Genomic DNA, 18,054 nt, shown 5'->3' with positions numbered 1-18,054 from the left:
ATTTGATGCACAAACCAAAGCCTCATGGCGCTAGATCGGGAGGGTAGCCTGCGAAGTCCAGCACATCAAATCCTGTGAGCCCCATCAAAAATGGCTGGTCGTCATTATACATTGTCGACAGACGATACGTCTCAAACGGATCAAGCTGCTCGCCGGTCTGAGGGTGCGGACCCGGTAGACGTGACATGAGTGGCTCGAGAACCGCCTCAGTGCGTGTGCTCCATTCCATATCTTCAGCCCCCGTAGACCAGAACTCCGCATCGGCACCTGGAGGTACCTGAGTATTCTGTTCGGCACCTAATGCGCTGTCACCAATCGCTTCGCTATTGATAGCACTCTGGGACTGTTCTTGGTTTGACAGCCACTCTGCCCACTCATTGTACGCAGACGATTGTGGCCCCTCGTCGGTCGCGTTGGCAGGGGGGTGCCTCGACCGACTAAGCTTTCCCCAAGCCTCGTTCGAGATGGAGCGAAGGGCTTCGACAAACCGAACACCAACTTGGGCATTTGGGTTCCCCGTCGCCATTCTTCGCAAGAAGTCTAGACCAAATCTGACGCGTCTTTCGTATCCGGGGTCGCGATCAAGGATACCGGCAATCAGAGTGACGATAGTGGCAATACTACAGCCTTGGAAGTCGGTGAATGAGAACCGCGTGGTATACCCTGTCTGGTTCAAGTCTTCAAAGAGCTGAAGCAGTTTCTTAGAAGCCTTTGCGCATGATTTCGATAGCTTTTCAGCCTTCTCATCAATGTTGCATGGCTCTGAGTTGTCTCCAAGATGGCGTCGAAGAGTCATTCTTACAACTGTAATGAGAGACACCTTCCCCATAACAATCCAGGCATAGTAGTAGTTGAGCCAGATATGAAAGACAGCGCGATAGCGTGAATCTTGGGGCGGGATTGTCTCCAGATCAAAGGCTTCAGGCAACGAGACTTTCCACTGTCTTAGCTGGTTCTCCAGGCTCGCTGTGTCTGTCTGGCGAGGGAGGTTCGTTACTGTTGACCTGCAAATGTCAGCATTTGAAGAAGAGCAGTAAGCTGCGACGTACTCCAGGTCAGCCACTCTATCCAATATGGATATGAGACGCGCGAAGGCAATTTGAAGAACAACGTTGTTGAACTTCTGAGAGTCGTCGAACTCTGGCAGAACAGTCGGTAATGGGACCGTAATAATCTCGGGTGCCACCGATCGTGGCCTGTTGAGCTTTATTGTCGAGCACCTGCTTGACATCAGTACGGATAGAGCTGACAGGAGGAGTGACATGACCCTACCTTTCGAGGGAGTATATTGACCACCATAACCGCCGACGAACTTCTCTTTCTCGCGCGTCCATGACTTGGTCATCCGAGTCCTGATGTAGGTCGAATGCCAGAGCCTTCCTCAAAGCCATTCCCGTGTAGACATAGGACGATCCAACTGCATTCTGCGGCATAAGATATACACCGAGTATCAAGCATACTTGGATAGATCTAAGGCCTGGAAGCTCGATTATATCCGGCACAAGTAGCTTAGCTTGCTCAAAGAAGAGCCTTCCGGGATCGTGTTCATCAATCCGTGAATGGTCTGGTCGTTCCAGAGGGGTCCAGTGGCTGCCAAGTGCGAAGATAGTCAATGCGAGACAGATGAAACTGGGGTCAAATCTCAACGGGCACGCTTGATTGGTGTAGAACTGCTCAATCTCGTGAATTATTTGTGCTTGGTCGAAGTAGAAGAAGACATCAGTGCCGCGTCTGATGCACACATGAACAAGGAACTCAGCGATAGATCGAGGAGGAAATGAGCCGACAATCTTTTTGAGGCGGGCCTGTTCTGCAAGCGATGGGTTGTTTGGTCGGGTAATATTCTTGATATATTCAGTCTAATATGACGCTCAGGTACGGAAACAATACTTACAGCCTGTAGATTGACCATGTCCTGCTCTTCAGGCCCGGATATTGGGTTCAAGGAGAAGGCCTCGCGTAGTCTTGTCAGGAATCGGGGCCATAGTATGCTTTCGGTCTGGTCTGCATCCGTCAGTTCAGTGTCTATATAAACTTGTAATCGTCCGTACGGCTTTCTATGGAAATATTCTCCTGGGGTGTTGCTCCTGTTTGAGACGAGGCAGCTACGGCAGTAATGGTAGCATCTCCAGCGGGCATTGGGCTTTGACTGTGTCGCGGAGACAACCTATCTCTACATTGTGTCAGATTGAATTGCTTATCAATCAGGCAATGGTCACATACCTGTCAAAGCGACAACTAAGCTGGCCAGCTTCACATCTCTGACAAATGCCAGGACTTGACTCAATGCACTTGCTTTTCCGAGCCTTGCATCGATCGCACCTGATAAAGGCGATATCGTCAGTTCTGAGTCAATCGCATTGCTCTTTAGGGACTCACGCTCGCGGTGCACGTTTCCGGTTCTCTTCGGCAACGCGTCTACGGCGGCGACGTCGAGCGGCGGGTGTTGAATCCATGGGTTCTGATGCAAGATTATGGAGTTACGGGTAGTGGAACCTCGGCTACTTGTCCTCGTAGTGCGGTAGGTTTGTCGGTAATTTGTACTAACTTAGGTTGGGGCCTTGTCGGGTATCTGATTACGCGCTCCAGATTCTGGTCTTAGTTGAATATCCCTTTTGCGGTGCTCAGTCGGGCGTTTTTGTTAGTGGCCTAGCAGAGCCGAAAGCTGCCTACCCCGTACTGTTGACAATTTTGTTGTTTTCTTGCCTCTTTCTGCGTCAATGTCTTCCATCATGCGTTGACATATATTCAAGGAGGAGCACCTATAAAATCATGAGCTCATATTTATACATTTTACATTTTCTACAGAAAATATGCAAATATCTTTACTGGTCAATCTCAATTACAACGAAGTCAGCTGCCCCACCTATCTAGCTGCCCATCACATAGCTGCATCACACAATTCCGCCATTGACTCGGTTCTTCAGGCACAACATCTGCTGCATCATTTCATTTCCATGACTACCGCTGCAGTGCGTCCCTTGAGCGAGTCATGATAGCCCCCTCATGAGTAACTTAGGTCAAAGCGCTGCAGCCGTGCCCAACGTCCACAGCCAACATCTTGTCGATCTTCCCCAAGAATAGGTCGCTTCCGGCGGGGGAACAACAATAGGAGGGCGGCACAGAAAGTAGCCCTGTCGAGACCCCTGCGGATTTCATACCTAAGCTAACCTCCGAAGAATAAGAATGGTAACCTGGCGACCAACTTTCTATATTTGCTTACACCGCTCAGTGCCGGACAGCAATCCCTCGAGTCATTCGAAAATCTGGGATGGTATTGATCTACAGATTGCATGAAATTGCCCAACTCAAAATTACAAGATACGTATCAGATGCGTCTATTTAGTCAGCACGGTTTCGAGAGTATAAATCAGGCTCCTAGCCCTCGCTAGGATTACCAGCATAGCAAATCATTCACTGCAACTCTCTCACCCAGAACTGTTTGTATCTGGCCTGACAACTTCTTCACTATGGCACCAGCCCAGACCCAAGATACACCAGAGAATACTCAAAAGAGTTCCGATCTCTTGGAGCATTCCAAGGGTGATTCAGTACTCACAGATAAAGACCGAAAGGCTCTCGTCTTCACCGACAAGCACAGCTCTCCAGACGTCTACGTCAACTCCAGCAAAGACACTCTGTGGCATCCCTGGACAGGAACGCTAGAGCTCAAGCCTCTCCGATTTGAAACGAGATCTGGCAGTTTCGTCATTGGGCTGAGAACCCCTGTCGATTGTTGGCTCGGAAAGCATAGGCATCGAGGTACAGTCACAGCTGTAACACTTTCTGGGAATTGGAGATACAAGGAGTGAGTATATGAACTCAATCTACGATGTGTTGACTGAAATTCGTAGGTATGACTGGGTCGCTGGACCGGGTGACTATGTTGTTGAAAACCCAGGAACCATTCACACGCTGTTTATGGGTGCTGGCGCCGAAGTGGTGTTTACTATTACAGGAAGCCTCGAGTTTTTCAATGATGATGACAGCTTGAGGGAGACGATGGATATCTTCAGTTTCGCGGAGCTTTACTATGACCATTGCAAAGAGAAGGGTGTTGAACCAAATGATAAGCTATGGTACTAAGTAACACCAACCCGACGTTTAGGTTCACAGTTTGTTATTATTTCTAAAGTTCAAATAACTAGCATTTCGGAGGACAGTCTTTGGTACTAGAAGGGATATCTTCACAATGACTTACTTGAGTTCCTTGTTAAACTCATTCTGTGCGCAGTGGTTCCGAGTCACTCATGAAGACAAATAGCCTAGACATGTTAAGGAATATCTAATGATATTGAATTACGATAGAAATTTGCAGCACGATATGTATTTATATATAGGCCATGAAAATATTCCAAATCTTACTCAGAAAGCCAGAAGTCAGATAGTTATTGATTATAGGAGCTATCAGGAAGTCGATCTAACCAGCACCTTCAAAAAAGAATACTCCAGTATCTAGTAAAAGTCAAAATGCTCTAAATCCCTTCCCTCTTCCATAAGGATTTTATAGAGGTCGAAATCATCCTGAACCTTCTCCGTTCCCTTCCAAGGTGATGGTAGCCCAGCCTCACCAACATCAAAGCTCAAAATAATACGTTTTCCAGAAATACAGTCCACAACAACTATCCCTTCCCATATGCTTACTTCGGCGTTGAGACATTCTGGAGAGAGCTTGAAGAACTTCTCGTTCCCGATCGTGATCCATGTATGATCTTGTCTTAGAGCCGGCCGGGTAGCCAATAAAAAAATTTTCTGACGAGGGTGTCTGACCACATGAATAACGCTGCCATGAAGGATAACGTCTCCACTTCTTGTCGGATCGAGGGAGCCTCGATTAGTGTCAATATAGCGAATATCTGAAAGGCGTTTATAGTTATGGTGTTCCAAATGCCAACAACAGAAGGTGCGATCTCTGTGGTATGTTACCAGGGTCTTACAATCCTCCGAATAAAGGCATAACATAACTACGCTACTGATGTCGAAGGAACAGTTGTAGTTCCCCGGCTCCACATTGCATATCGTAATAGACCTTTCATTAGCAACAATCACCGTGGCTAGATCAGGCGAGAACTGGATGAAGTCTCTGCCTAACAGCAGATTGTCGCTTGCCAGCAGGCATTCGAATTTATTTTGGCGAAGTGACCAAACTTCATAGCCGCTCAGCGTACGTAATACCATTGCTCTCTTATTTGGTGCTGTTTTAACTTCGAAAATTATGATGTTCCAGCTTTCGGCGCTTTTTAGGCCTTTTCTTTGGGTGTGAGGGTCCCATATTCGGACAGTATTGTCATCCGAAGAAGCTGTAAGAATCATTGCCAAGTCATGAGAAAGCTCAACTGACCAATTCGAACTTGAGGATGAGAAGTCAAAGGCCTGTTCGCAGTTCCCGCTCTTGATATCATGTATCAGAGCGGTTCGTGTGCTGAGGACGGCAATCAGCTTTGTTCCGTCTTCTGAAAACATCAGCGACTCGAATTTGCCTTCGCACGAGGGGGTTTTTAGTTCGTGCATAAATGCTCCGTTGAGAGCATTCCAGATCCCTATGCGGCCCTCTGCATCTCCGGAAGCTATCATGCGTGAGTCGGGAGAGAACACCGCTAACAGGACATCACAGTCATGGCCCCTGAACACCTTTTTGCATTTAATCGCGTTTAGATCCCAGATCTGTAAGGTTTGGTCGACAGAAGCAGAGACAAGCATTTGATTGTCGGGCGAGATGGCCGCTATATTGACTTTGCCTGTATGGCCCTTCAATATCTTCTCGCATCTGCCAGTTTCTGTGTTCCATAATCTTACTGTTGTATCATCCGAGGCGGTGGCTAACATCTTCGAGTCATGTGAAATGACAGCTGAGTTTACCGCTCCTGCATGTCCACTCAGAATGACATGGTCCCAAGTTTGTGTCTTCCAGATTCTTACGAATTGGTTTCCACTGGCTGTGAGCAAGACCTTCGAGTCTCGAGAGAAGGCAAAGGCCTTTCCCGTAGGTGATGGATACTTCAGGACTTCGTCACAGTCTCCCGTCTGCAGATTCCATATCCGTACTGTACCACCAGTTGAGCTCGAGGCAAGGATCTCAGAATCCTGTGAGAAGACGATTGACTGGATTTCGCCAGAGTGCCCTGCTAAAACATGCTCGCATTTACCGGTCTTCGTTGAAAGAATTCGGATTGTGTTATCCGCATATATCGATGCAATGGTTTTTGAATCAGGCGAAAAGATAGCTGACTTGACTGTAGCACTGTGACCTATTACCAAAGAGCATGGCCCCCATTCATCCTCCGCTGCTGGCCAGGCGGGAAGCCATTTAGGGACTCGACTTGCAAAAAGGCGTCTCACCATACTATTTGTTGGTGAGAACACTATTGCTGACGAGTAGACTTGTAGCGGGGCTTCATCAATGACGGAAATATGAGTTCGAATGAATCTCAAAGAATCTTTAATAAGGTCCGAAACATTGTCACAGGAGTATTTCTAATGCTATAAGTATAGTGCAATTCAAGTTGAAGAAGGTATCGTACCTCTAGCCATGCATCTAATGCATGCAACATGGTTAGGCAGTCAGTGACATGACCAAGGACACTCATGGCTTCCACCCAATGCAGCAGGTGCGTTTCCAAAAAAGTATAGATTTCATGGACCTCGCAGTCTCCATTGTGGGAAGATACATAGTGGTGGACCCAGTAATGACAAGCGTAGTGAAGCTCAGGAGGTATGAACTTGTGCAGGTCCAGACCTTGAACCTCAGATGGAGATGTTCCCGGGAATGGTAGTCTGCAGATATTTTCACGAAGCATCGCACTCATGAGGAAGAGGCATCGACTTGAGAGTCTCCTGTGCGTGGCCTCTTGGTCCACCCAGAAGTCCGTAGCGCCTCTTAGATCAGGATCAACGAGATAATCCCTGAATGATAGATGCAGGATCCTGACGGGAACTTCTGAGGTTTTAGGTACTTCCAAAACAGACTGAAGAACCTTGATCTTCATATCAATCGCCGTGGCGGGGATGTTAAGCAATAATGATAGAGCATTGACTGTCAACGGCGTTGCTAATGTGACAATGGCGCCAACGATTGATTGAAAGCTTTCGAGAATATCTTCTCGCTCTCTCCTCGGTCTATTGACAACCTATGAGGCTAGAATGGAGTAATAGATGTCGTTGAGCCGAGACATATGCGTGCGGCTATTATACTCAAGTATCCTTACTAGAAGCTCATCCGGGCTGCCAAGAGTAGCATCGTTCAGGAACCGACAAACAGTTGCCGCAGCGATGAACAGAGGTTGTGTAATGGAAACAAGCTGTCTGATCTTGACTGTGCCCGGCCACTTCTCAGCTAGCCGTTGGTCGCTGCGAACCACATAATTAAAGTTCTGTCGAATGATGCCCAGCTCATGGTAGAGAAAGATAGATATGTCGTGCTCCATGATGTCTTGTGAAATGCTGTGGAGCTCAAGACTCTCGTACAAGCCGTTGATATCCAGAAATCCAAATTGAATCGGGAGTTCCGGCCTGCTCGTAATGAAGACTCTGAGTTTCAGCGAGTCCGGGCATTCCAGTTCAGAAAAAAGCGAAATTATGCGTCTGATTTGGAATGAGTCTTCACACTCATCAAGAGCATCTATGACAATCACAAGGGAGGTTGGATCTGATAAACAGGCTGCCCATCTTTTAAGAGGCTCTTTGAAAAGCTTCTCAAACTGCTCCCCGAGAGTTTTCGTTGGGAGCGTCGGATCGGCATCGATGGCCTTTTTGATGAAACTGGTCATACCAGGGATGTGCGTTGCTATTTGGCGTGCCAGAGTAGGAATAAGCTTCGACATATTCCCACGGGCTCCCTCTCCTCTTTTGAAGAAGAAGTTTGCACCAAGACAGCCTCTCTCCAACTGTCGCTGTGCAATAGTACGTGATATAGTTGACTTCCCTGTGCCCGCCATACCATTCAGCCAGAAGATGGTCTTTGACTCGGAACGCTCAGCCCATTTGTCTATCTGAGCGAGAAGCTCTACTCGCGTCTCTGGTAGGCACACCGGGCTGTGTTCCTCGGCGTAAGAGTTAAATAGAGCTTCAGCTACAAAGGGTAGTTGGTCAAGGGTCGAAGTGAGACCAGTCTGTTGCATTTGATAGCTATAAAGAGATTAATAAACTAGCCGAACTTATGAGCTAGTGACTTACTTCATGGAGTCCATCTTGCCTTCCACTGATGTAACATTAGCACTGTGCCCAACTAGAGTATGGCGATAATTGTATACTAACGTGACTCGAGTATCTCAAGAACCCGTGGAGACTCTTTGAGTTGCCGCGCAGGAACAAAGCCCAGAAGCTCTACAGCAAATGCTGCAGCAGTAGAGGCTGCGTATCTCTGCCACTGATCGTTCTTATGGCTGTCGGCATAATCGCAAATACCTCGAATGACAAGGCATGGGAACTTATCAACCAATCCTACCGCTTCCATCTCGACACACAGACATTGATGGCCTATGCTCTCTGCGAGGCCATCTCTTAACCTAGCGTCTTTTATAAGAGTGTTGCCCGAAGCAATAACTCCATAATGGATCACCGGCTCTGTGGTTACCCGTTCCTCACGATCGATTCTGCGAGACACATCGCACTTCGTACATGTCTTCCCATCAAAGTGTTCATAGTCTGATGGGAAAAGACGGTCATTCTCTGAACCCTGGTAGGTGAAGTTACTGCCGGGTCGTTTCATGCCAGGGTTAGCTTTCAGCATAGCCGTGAGGATTCGCGGTATTTTGGAAGGTCGTATCTCATGCTCGGCCTGCAAGTTGGCCAGGGCTTTCAATAGAACTGCAGGTGGCTTGTCAATCGAGCCTGTCCGTTCCCAAACCCCATTCGCTTTCGCCTTGCCAAAATCATATTGCACGACGCCTCCAGTAACACCATGCGGCTGACCAACAACAACATCACCAAGTCTAATGTCCTGATCGTCGTTAGGTCTGGCTATACCTCCACCAATACCGACCAAGAGACCAAACCGGATTTGCGGCAAAGAATGCACAAGGTCCGAGGCCGTGGTAGCAGCGGAGGTGGTTCCATAGACTCCTGCTGGTAGAGACGCAATGACGATGTTGTGTTGTCCTACACTACCCCAGATATAATTATTTGTGTCCGAAAGAGATGGGTGAAAGTTGTTTGGTTCAGAGTGTTCCTCGTCCAGTAGTGCCCTTGCTGCTGCTTGCTCAATGGCCAGGGCCACGATCCATCCAATAGTATATAGAGACGGACTATCGAGCCTCTTCTTTTCGCCCTCCATGTCTCTGTTGACTGCTTACCAAATCAAGTTACATATGCTGTTATCATCGGGCTTGAGCATCACAAAACTAAATGCACGGCAAGATTGGTGAACAGGCAGGTAAGCAGAGGTCAGGATGCGGGGTTGCGGCTGAGCACGTTTGGTCATCCGATTTGATATAGGACACTCGGAACAATATCCATTCCGGAATCGTGCATTTTCGTGCGGCTGAAAGTTGGTTGGATGGGTCGCAAAATCAGGCTGAGCTGATAGCAGACCCTGTAGAAGTAGAGATTGCAAAGCTCCTCATAGAGGAGACATGTCTGGCACATCCAGATATAATAAGTTGAGAGCAAAGACTTCTATATAGCATAGGTTACTTATGGTGATTATTATCACATTATCTATAAGATATATGTGTAGGTTAATTATACAGGATTGCGCGTTAAGTGTTGTAGAAGGTTTCCCTGATATAAACTAAAAGTCCGGGATCAATGATAGGACGCTGAAGCTTATCATTTCTTAGTAATCTGTATTGAACGAAGTAAAAGAACGTTTTAAGGAAAGAAATCATCTTATCCCATCGCTAAATATCGTGGAATAGCACGCCAGACTTTGGCCGAAATGACCCTTTTAACTCTTATGATACTAAACATCTGAAGTCGCAATAATCTGCAAATTTTCATTCTGATAAAATATATTATAACCATAGCTCAAGACTAAATACACTTTAAGCACTCTGTCGCTAAAAGATGCTTTGCCGTTGGCGTGGTTATCCTCTACAGCCTAAATGGAACCCACTGTCAGGCCTTTGTCAAGTAGTATTAGGGTTTTGCGGTTACTTGCCTGGTTTTAATGAAGATGGGGGCTGTCATGAGTATCGCCTACATCAGGCCCCTCCGGACAAGAGTGTGAGCAGCGATCCGCCTTGTTGGCTTGTTCATCGCCATTGCCCAGCTGGTAGACGATGTGGGTGACTGCCGTCTACGGGATTAAGCTCATACCTCTCCTGCCTTCACCAGCTTTGGGGCTATCCTCTTCTTCTCGACTGCACCAGGGGCCGGCTGCTGAGTGGGCGGGATACCCTGCTCGGGGTCAGGACACTTTGAGCGAATTACACAGCGAAAGTTGAACGGGATGGGCTTTTCATCAGGTTCTTGGGCCTGGACACCACGAAAGACGACTGGAATCACCATGGGGTACATGGAATGATTCGTTGAGCTCTTGTTGCGAATGATAATCTTTTTCAGCTTGCTGTGGCGGTACACCGTAGCTGGTGGTGCTGGTGGTGCTGGCACAGTGAGTCGATCGTCATCATCGCGGGCTACCTTAGGGCGTTTGCCGCCCCTGACGCCATTGACGAGAACAATCTTGGTGGGGCGACCGGTAGAGGTAGGGGCGTGGTCTTGAGGCTCAGACTCCTCAGCCTTTCGCTTCTGGGAACGTGTGCAAGTCATGGTGAGGAGGTCGTGAGTGTGAATGTACAAGGTGATGATGTACAGAGCTTAAGTGTACAAGGTGGTGGTATACAGTAAGATAGTACACAAGATACTATGTCAGGAGGAGCTGAATGGATCCGTGATGTATTTGCAAAGCTCAGTTTTCTGTAATGGAACCATAGAGAGGCTGATTTTATAGACGGGGAAACTTTTCTTATGCGTCAGAACTTCAAAAGTACTTTCAAATTATCAGAGTATCTTCACCCAATATTCACAGAGAGGAAAGCAGAGAGTAAGTAAACTTTTATTTTTGAGCTAGAGGAAGTTCGAAATTGAAGTAGTATAAATTCTGCGCAAGTTTTCAATGAAACATCAGTGGTTAAGACCACATTTAGGTTCAAAAGAATGAAAGCTTAAGCAGACCACCATCACATCAGCTATCACTTTTGATCGGTTGTATGAAGAACGCCTACTACTGGTCCTTTGAAAAAGGAGAAAACGAAGCAAAGACATGCTCTGTTTATTCGTATAACCACCAGGGGCTGGAGCATTCTCTACCAGCTAATCCAGAATTGAGTATCAAAACAGGGTTTTTACAGTGAAAACATCCGCAACCCACACCAAAGTCAAACTTTGGCAACAAAACCTTGTTTTTTGGCTGTCAGAACGTGCTAGACTTCCCATTGAGCATGTATTGCAGGAATGGGTGGCCATCGAGGACAACCTGTCAGTGCCCATGCAATAGCAGATCTACGCTGTGACTCACATGAATGCCAACCGTCGTCGGCGGCTGCCGTGAGCATGCAATGGTGTAGGCTACGTTCCTAGGTGGGGTGCTCTTCGGAGGTCAGGCATGAAAAGAAGATTTGTGAGGTCGTAAGCCTGCTTAACGTGAACTGCGACCCTCGCTGACAATCCTGATGTTTGTAAAAGGTCTCTCACTCAGAAATTAATATTTAATGTTCGATTACTATAATAATACCTGCCCTGATTCGCGCACCTCATCACCCTTTCGTCGCCAGATGTTTCCGGAGCAATTTGACAATCCCACTTTTTGCGTTCTGCTCTGCCAGTTTCAGAGGCGTATTGCCTTGCTTGTTCCTCCCACCAACGGTCGCTCCCTGATCAATCAGCATCTTTACGATACCCATGTGGTCATAGAGACATGCTCGTGATAATGGCGTGTCTCCATTATGATCCTTGACGTCTATATCGGCCCCTTTCTCCAGCAGTAGCTTGACAAGACCCTCCCTCCCTTTTCTAGCAGCAGCTGAAAGTGGCGTACTCCCATCGTAAGTCTTTGTGTGAATATCGGCTCCTGCATCGATCAGCTGCTGGATCACATCCATATGACCATAGTTACAGGCTCGTAACAGGGGCGAGTCTCCAGCTTGGTTCTCCGCCTCTACATTAGCTCCTTTTTCCAGTAGCACTTTGACAACGCCATCCTTTCCTTTTCTAGCTGCAATGGAGAGGGGCGTACTCCCATCGGAAGTTCGTGCTTCAATATCGGCCCCCTTCTCAAGAAGCAGCGACGCTATCGCTTCGTGCCCTACCGAAGCTGCCATCGCCAAGGGGGTGTATGTATACTTGTCTTGGGCTTCTAACATCGCGCCGCTATCGAGTAAGTACTTTGCGGCGGAGACCCGTCCGTACACTGCTGCATACATAAGAGCCGTGTATGAGTTATCCGGGTTTCTCACTTCCAAGTCTGCACCTTTTCCAATGAGAAGTTGCAAAATCGCGTTTTTTCCGTTGGCGGCAGCCCAGAGTAGGGGAATGAAGCCACCCATGCTTTGCTGGCCATTAACCAGACTTGTCGTTCGAACGTTGCTTGGGCCCGTAGAAACCGGGGTATCTGTGTTTTGGGCTGCTTTTTGCTTGTCCAATTGGCTCTGTATCATAGTTTCGGCCCAACTTATTGGATCCTTGACCCCATCGATTTTCTCGATATTTAGAATAATCTTTCCTGACTTTTCTTCCAGCTCAACCAGCCTGTCTTTCTTTTCTGATATTATCGTATCATATTCGCTCATTTTCACCTCCATCAACTTGATTTTGGCTTCGATCCCTCCTCTCTCCACTGCGAGTTGTCTCTCCTTTTCCACTACCTTGTCCAGTTCGCCTTTCAACGACATGAGTTCGCTGATAGCCGCAGTCTGCTCTTCAATCGCGTTGTCAATGGTTTCTTCTATATAGTCACCTTCGCGAAGGGATGAAATCAACATGTCCATTTCGATCGCCTTGAGGATACGCTGGGACATGTCTTCATTAGGTACTGGCCCCCAGATACTCCTGGCTAGTCTCAGTAGGAAGATTGATCCTTGCGAGATATCTTCGCTTTGCACAGAGACCTCTATAATGTCATTTCCATTGTATATGACATTATCACGCAAGTGCTGGGATTGCATGTACTCCAGACCTCTGGCTATCTTAGCCAGGTCTGGCTTTTCAGGCGCTGCTATTGCAAAGCAGGTCGCACGAGAATACTGCGCATGGAGGTTGAAATCCAATACGACAATAATATCACGGCTTTTCTTTGCTTTGGTAGTAAAGCGGGCGAGGTATCTCTGTTTGACAGTCTGATTTGAATCGTGCAAGTTCATGACCAAAGCACGGCCCCGGTCCCACTCAAGTGGTGGCCAAACTTCCGCGAGATGTAATTTAAGCTTCTGATGGCCATCTATATGAAGCCAGATTGGTTTCCCTGTCATTTCTGCTGGTCGAGCCTGGCGATCCACGCGGATGCGGACTTCATGGACTTCGTGACAGTCGCCCCGTACCCCGGAGAGAAGAATAGGACCATATCCAATCGGTCGGATATACTCCCTGACTGTCGAAAATGAAGGCGTTGTGCAGCGCAGCGGGATAGCTATGTTGCCTTCTGTCGTGTTTTCGAGGCCACAGTTGAGTTGGCCATATGCTACTCCGCTTTTTGTACTCTGTAACTTGAGCGAAGTGCGGATGTATCCTCCGGAAACAGCGAATGTCGTGATACAAGTAGGGTCGAGCGCCTTTGGGACGATACGGCCACATTTGGCGAAGTCCATTGGGGACGTTGCAAAGATTCCGGCGGACGTATTATCTTCTCTCGGACCAGTCTGAGATTCAAACTCCATACCTTGGACCTTTACTCCCCATGCTAGAATTGAATCGTCGGTTGTCTGTTCCATGATCTTAAGCTGTAACCTCTCAAAGGCTTTCCGGCCCTCCCCATAAATCATGGGCATAGTAACGTTGAAGATTCCCAAGAGACAGTAAGCGATATCTTCATCCCTCTTCGTCGTCCTCTTTGACGCCCAGGACATACGCTGTGCAACACTCGCCTGATGAAAGTCGACCCAGCCGAGCAGAAATTTGCGGGAGATCCCCGTGATATCCTCAATTTCACTCGCCAGTTCTTCCTTCGTACCAATAAGGCTCCAAGTCTCATCGAAGAAGTGTATTTCTGCAGGAGCAAGGAGCTCCTGTAACGTCCACCCTCTCGTGAACCATGAGCTTGTGGAGAATCTGGATGTCGATTCCCAGATATCCTGTTCATGAGGAACATCAGCCATGTATGTGTAACATATGGCGGCTCTTCGATACCACTGAAACATGGAATTGATAGCCTCGTCTAGCTCCTTGGAACTCTCCTTGTCAATGCAGCAGGTGTCGATCCAAGCATATTTGAGGTTGTCTTTCTTGGCCTGTCGACAGCAGCCTTTCACTTTTGTCATTCCAACCTTGTTTGCAGTGCCTCTCGTCATATCCTTGAAGGATACCTCCTCATTGTCATTTCCCCATCGGTGCGACAGGATAGCATACGGTGGGATATGGCCGCCGATGAAGGTTTCCAGCTTTAGGTTCTCAACGTTTATGAGCCGCATTTTAGTAGGTTCCGAGCGCCAAAGCCCGAATTCTCATTTACCAAGAGATCAAGTGTGTTTTAGTCGCGTGATATCGAGCGGGGTAAACAGGCGCTGATAGTCAGCTTGAAGGGGCTGCAATAGGCTTAAGAAGTTGTAATGCAGGAGGTATATAGAATGATCGCACAAAGTTTTGCAATTTGGAAAAGCAGGTCGCCTGGAATTGGTTACTAGGAGAGACTACTGAGCAGAGAGGGGCTTGAAAATTGGTTGCGGCGTTCCAAAATGGTTGACTCAATATTTTCAGCCCAGCGTTGTGTTGTGGCTGTGAAGCCGCGAAGTGCAGCCAGCTGCATGACACTTGGCCAATGATTACCACGACCAATACACCAATATTGGCAAGGCAGATTTTTTGTCTTTGTCTGGCCAATCACTATACCATAAACATCACAGTTATGTCACCAGATGGAGAAAATATCAAAGACATCAATTTGCATTTTAACTTGTCATGTCCCTGTCCCAAGACTATCGTTTATTACAATATTCCATTGCTAGTATGGTGCATGCAAATGATCATAATGGTGAATACGCCACGATCGATCCCTGATGCTCTTCAATCCGTACAAGTTAGGGACTGTTCCTGGGTCTTCTCCTTCCCAGCACAGTGATACCGCATCATCCGTTGCGGGCAAAGGAGCCCATGCCTAGGTGCGACGATCGGTGTTTTGTGTTGACGAGTTGGAGGATTTCCCTCCTTGAGCTTGCTCGAGTCTTATTTTATTCTGCTGCTCGAGGAGGGCGAGTTGTTTCTGATAGTCCTCCTCGGCTGCTTTACCGGTAAGAGGGTAGTTGGGCACAATGTCGGGTGTCTCTTCCGGATCGGCAGATTGTTTGGCCTTGTTCATGTTGGTGTTTCTGACCGAAGTCTAAGGTGTAGATTTTGAGATGATAAGTATCAAAGAGTGCGTCGCAATTTTTATAATTAAAGAGTCGTAAAAATTGCTGTCTTTCTATCGGCAGTCAGCGTTCTATTTATTGTAGAAAGCCGGTCGAACATCGCGCCCACCGTTATGCACCCGGTCGGGGTAATTTAAACCCAACACATAATGCATTCGACGCTGACACGTTGTGATTGGTCCGCTCTACGCAAGGACAAATAAGATTAAGCTCAAAGGTGGTATCCGTGGCATGCCGCGCCAAGACCACAGCAAAGTCTCGACTTCGGAGATGTATAGTTGAAAATGCCACTGAAAAGGAAGAAACCCTGCTCCGAATGAGGGCAGCTGGAAAACAAGCTGTTAGTGTAGCCAATAATATTATGCATCTGTGCACAGCCATGCACAGCCTTGAGTCTTAGTGGCATCGCATTGGGAATTGAGCCAACAAACCTGTACAATCATCAATGGACCGACACAGGGCAAGTGGTCCAAGACGTTCGTTCTCAGGGCATACCAGCATGTATAAGTCTACTACACGCCATAGGATATGTCATTGTTCGACATTTTCTTAATGGGGAGCGCTATGAACAGCAAAGTACATGGAATTGAGCTTTGACATTTAGATACCAGCATCCGAATCCTACAGCCACCATCTGCAAATGGCAATAGCCGAGACTCATATCGTGCCACTGGGCAAAAGCTAACAAATACTCGCCCATCACTTGCGTAATCCGTGACGAGGCGTCAGGCATCAATTTAAGCATCATTTGCGAGACATAAAGCATCAATATCAGCCTTTTCACCTTGACTTCTCGCAAGTCCATTCACTAGACACAGTTTCGCAATGCAAACCAAGACTTTCTTCACCACCCTTCTAGCTGTTCTCCCCGCAGCTCATGCCTTCAAGTTCACTGGCCCCAACCCCTCCGAGCCCATCGATGTCAGCAAAGAGATTACCATCACATGGGAGGGCGACATTCCCGACAACCTCTCACGCAAGTTCGACTTCACTTGGTATTGTGAACCTGATCGTCTGAATAAGCTCAGCTCTGATATCAGTCACTTTGTCGATGACATCTATCTGTCTGACCACAAGTACAAGTTCCGATTTCACAACTCCAAGTCGATGCTTGAACCATTTGCCGACAAAGTCGCTACCAAGAAAGTGTTTTCTTTCCAGGCTGTATTCACGGATGAGAAGCAAGATGGTCTTTGGCTCGAATACTGGAGTCAGAATTACACTATTATTGGACTGGATAAGAAAGAGGATGAGAATCCAGGGGTCGATCTGTAAAGGATGGAGGCTAGCTGTGAGGTAGTGACAAGTCATAATGCTAGTGTTTTTGCTACAAGAGATTGATAAGAATGTAACGACTGTCTTGATTATCGCAAGTCTGTGAAAAGGTGAATTGGAAATTGAATCTGGCGTACGTGCTATTGCATATCGCGTGAAGAGGCCATCAAGTTGACTTTGTCCGGGACTTGTTGCCGTTAGAGGCAGATCGGCAGATCAGATACAGGTCTAGTGTTTCACCAAGCTTCTATGCTGTGGATATATAGGCTCTCGCAGCAGCCCTTGTCTACTCTCTCATTCTGTCATTGCCAATGGCGTCTCGTAATATGGAGCTGCCAAACAGCCGGTAACCTTGATGTCTCTGTACCCCATGAATATCTGCTCCAAGTCGATATGGCCTGATGATCCGTGCTCCATGCGCTCAACCACATCTCCTGGTTCCCCATCTCGAGACCCTTTCCAACATGAGGCCGTTGCCTCGACAGCGGAGTCATCGAATCAGACGGCTTCCGTAGCTCAGTTGGTTAGAGCGTCGTACTAATACTTTAACCCGAGTGTCGGTAATGCGAAGGTCTCAGGTTCAAGCCCTGGCGGGAGCAATCCCATTGCCCTCTGGTTCATCTTTTTGACCATATATTATTCGGTATTCTTTTGTGGTACGTCCAGGCTGGGTGCGGTCCGAAGATTCCATGTCATTGTCACGGGAGACTCATTTTTTGACGCGATGATAAGAGAGCGAATAGTGGGGCTGATGTACCTAATCGAGAACATGCCATTGGCCAATTCTCAGCTCACCTGCTAATCCTCCCAATATGTGCAAGCAGCGAACATCACATTACAAAACCGCAGGAATACATGCTGGACATTAATGACCTAATTTGTATTGAAATGTCCTTCTGAAAGCCAATGAGCCGTGTAATGGATTTATACATGTGAGTTTGAGTAACACTGTTTGAAATCTTCTCCAGTCTTGCAAGTCTTCCTCGTTCTGCTCGGAATCAAGGATCCCGTTGCCAGAAGGTCTGTCACCCAATTATAAGGCTTGGTTCCGTGGTCTAGTTGGTTATGGCATCTCGTTAACACCGAGAAGGTCCCCGGTTCGATCCCGGGCGGAACCATATTTTTGCTCATATCGACGAAGAATTCACATAAGGTGGCTACTATTTTATCAATTGGCTGTAGTTCCCTAGACTGGCTCAAGGCTGCAAGGAGGCAAAACATATTTGGTGTCCCTCTCGATATTACAATATTGCTCTTATGACTTAACTGTGTTTCATATCTCAAT

At 47.4% G+C, this 18,054-nt stretch overlaps 7 protein-coding genes and 2 non-coding genes; 4 read left to right on the top strand and 5 right to left on the bottom strand.

The window, feature by feature from the left end:
* Positions 1–22: 22 nt before the first annotated feature.
* Positions 23–2,456, bottom strand: FFUJ_12506 (uncharacterized protein; the record flags this gene model as incomplete). XM_023582121.1 has 7 exons in its annotated part: positions 23–1,004; positions 1,050–1,220; positions 1,273–1,844; positions 1,895–2,004; positions 2,052–2,173; positions 2,224–2,322; positions 2,380–2,456. 7 exons carry the CDS (start codon positions 2,454–2,456, stop codon positions 23–25), a joined length of 2,133 nt encoding a protein of 710 aa, XP_023434701.1.
* Positions 2,457–3,470: 1,014 nt separating this feature from the next.
* On the top strand, positions 3,471–4,086 carry FFUJ_12505 (uncharacterized protein; the record flags this gene model as incomplete). XM_023582120.1 has 2 exons in its annotated part: positions 3,471–3,808; positions 3,855–4,086. The coding sequence occupies 2 exons, from the start codon at positions 3,471–3,473 to the stop codon at positions 4,084–4,086; spliced, it is 570 nt and encodes a 189-aa protein (XP_023434700.1).
* A 369-nt stretch (positions 4,087–4,455) lies between these two features.
* FFUJ_12504 (trp-asp repea-containing protein) lies at positions 4,456–9,271 on the bottom strand (the record flags this gene model as incomplete). XM_023582119.1 has 5 exons in its annotated part: positions 4,456–6,474; positions 6,522–7,127; positions 7,206–8,124; positions 8,173–8,197; positions 8,254–9,271. The coding sequence occupies 5 exons, from the start codon at positions 9,269–9,271 to the stop codon at positions 4,456–4,458; spliced, it is 4,587 nt and encodes a 1,528-aa protein (XP_023434699.1).
* Positions 9,272–10,248: 977 nt separating this feature from the next.
* Positions 10,249–10,707, bottom strand: FFUJ_12503 (uncharacterized protein; the record flags this gene model as incomplete). Its single annotated transcript, XM_023582118.1, has 1 exon — positions 10,249–10,707. One exon carries the CDS (start codon positions 10,705–10,707, stop codon positions 10,249–10,251), a length of 459 nt encoding a protein of 152 aa, XP_023434698.1.
* Positions 10,708–11,693: 986 nt separating this feature from the next.
* Positions 11,694–14,558, bottom strand: FFUJ_12502 (related to beta transducin-like protein; the record flags this gene model as incomplete). Its single annotated transcript, XM_023582115.1, has 1 exon — positions 11,694–14,558. The coding sequence occupies one exon, from the start codon at positions 14,556–14,558 to the stop codon at positions 11,694–11,696; it is 2,865 nt and encodes a 954-aa protein (XP_023434697.1).
* Positions 14,559–15,241: 683 nt separating this feature from the next.
* Positions 15,242–15,442, bottom strand: FFUJ_12501 (uncharacterized protein; the record flags this gene model as incomplete). The annotated part of the gene is made up of 1 exon (XM_023582114.1): positions 15,242–15,442. One exon carries the CDS (start codon positions 15,440–15,442, stop codon positions 15,242–15,244), a length of 201 nt encoding a protein of 66 aa, XP_023434696.1.
* Positions 15,443–16,319: 877 nt separating this feature from the next.
* FFUJ_12500 (uncharacterized protein) lies at positions 16,320–16,769 on the top strand (the record flags this gene model as incomplete). Its single annotated transcript, XM_023582113.1, has 1 exon — positions 16,320–16,769. The coding sequence occupies one exon, from the start codon at positions 16,320–16,322 to the stop codon at positions 16,767–16,769; it is 450 nt and encodes a 149-aa protein (XP_023434695.1).
* A 504-nt stretch (positions 16,770–17,273) lies between these two features.
* tRNA lies at positions 17,274–17,367 on the top strand. The gene has a single exon. It is a non-coding gene (tRNA).
* A 445-nt stretch (positions 17,368–17,812) lies between these two features.
* tRNA lies at positions 17,813–17,886 on the top strand. The gene has a single exon. It is a non-coding gene (tRNA).
* The last annotated feature ends 168 nt before the right edge of the window (positions 17,887–18,054 follow it).

Source organism: Fusarium fujikuroi, chromosome FFUJ_chr08, assembly GCF_900079805.1.
Source record: "Fusarium fujikuroi IMI 58289 draft genome, chromosome FFUJ_chr08".
Classification (NCBI taxonomy): domain Eukaryota; kingdom Fungi; phylum Ascomycota; class Sordariomycetes; order Hypocreales; family Nectriaceae; genus Fusarium; species Fusarium fujikuroi.
This window is presented reverse-complemented; position numbering and strand designations above follow the sequence as displayed.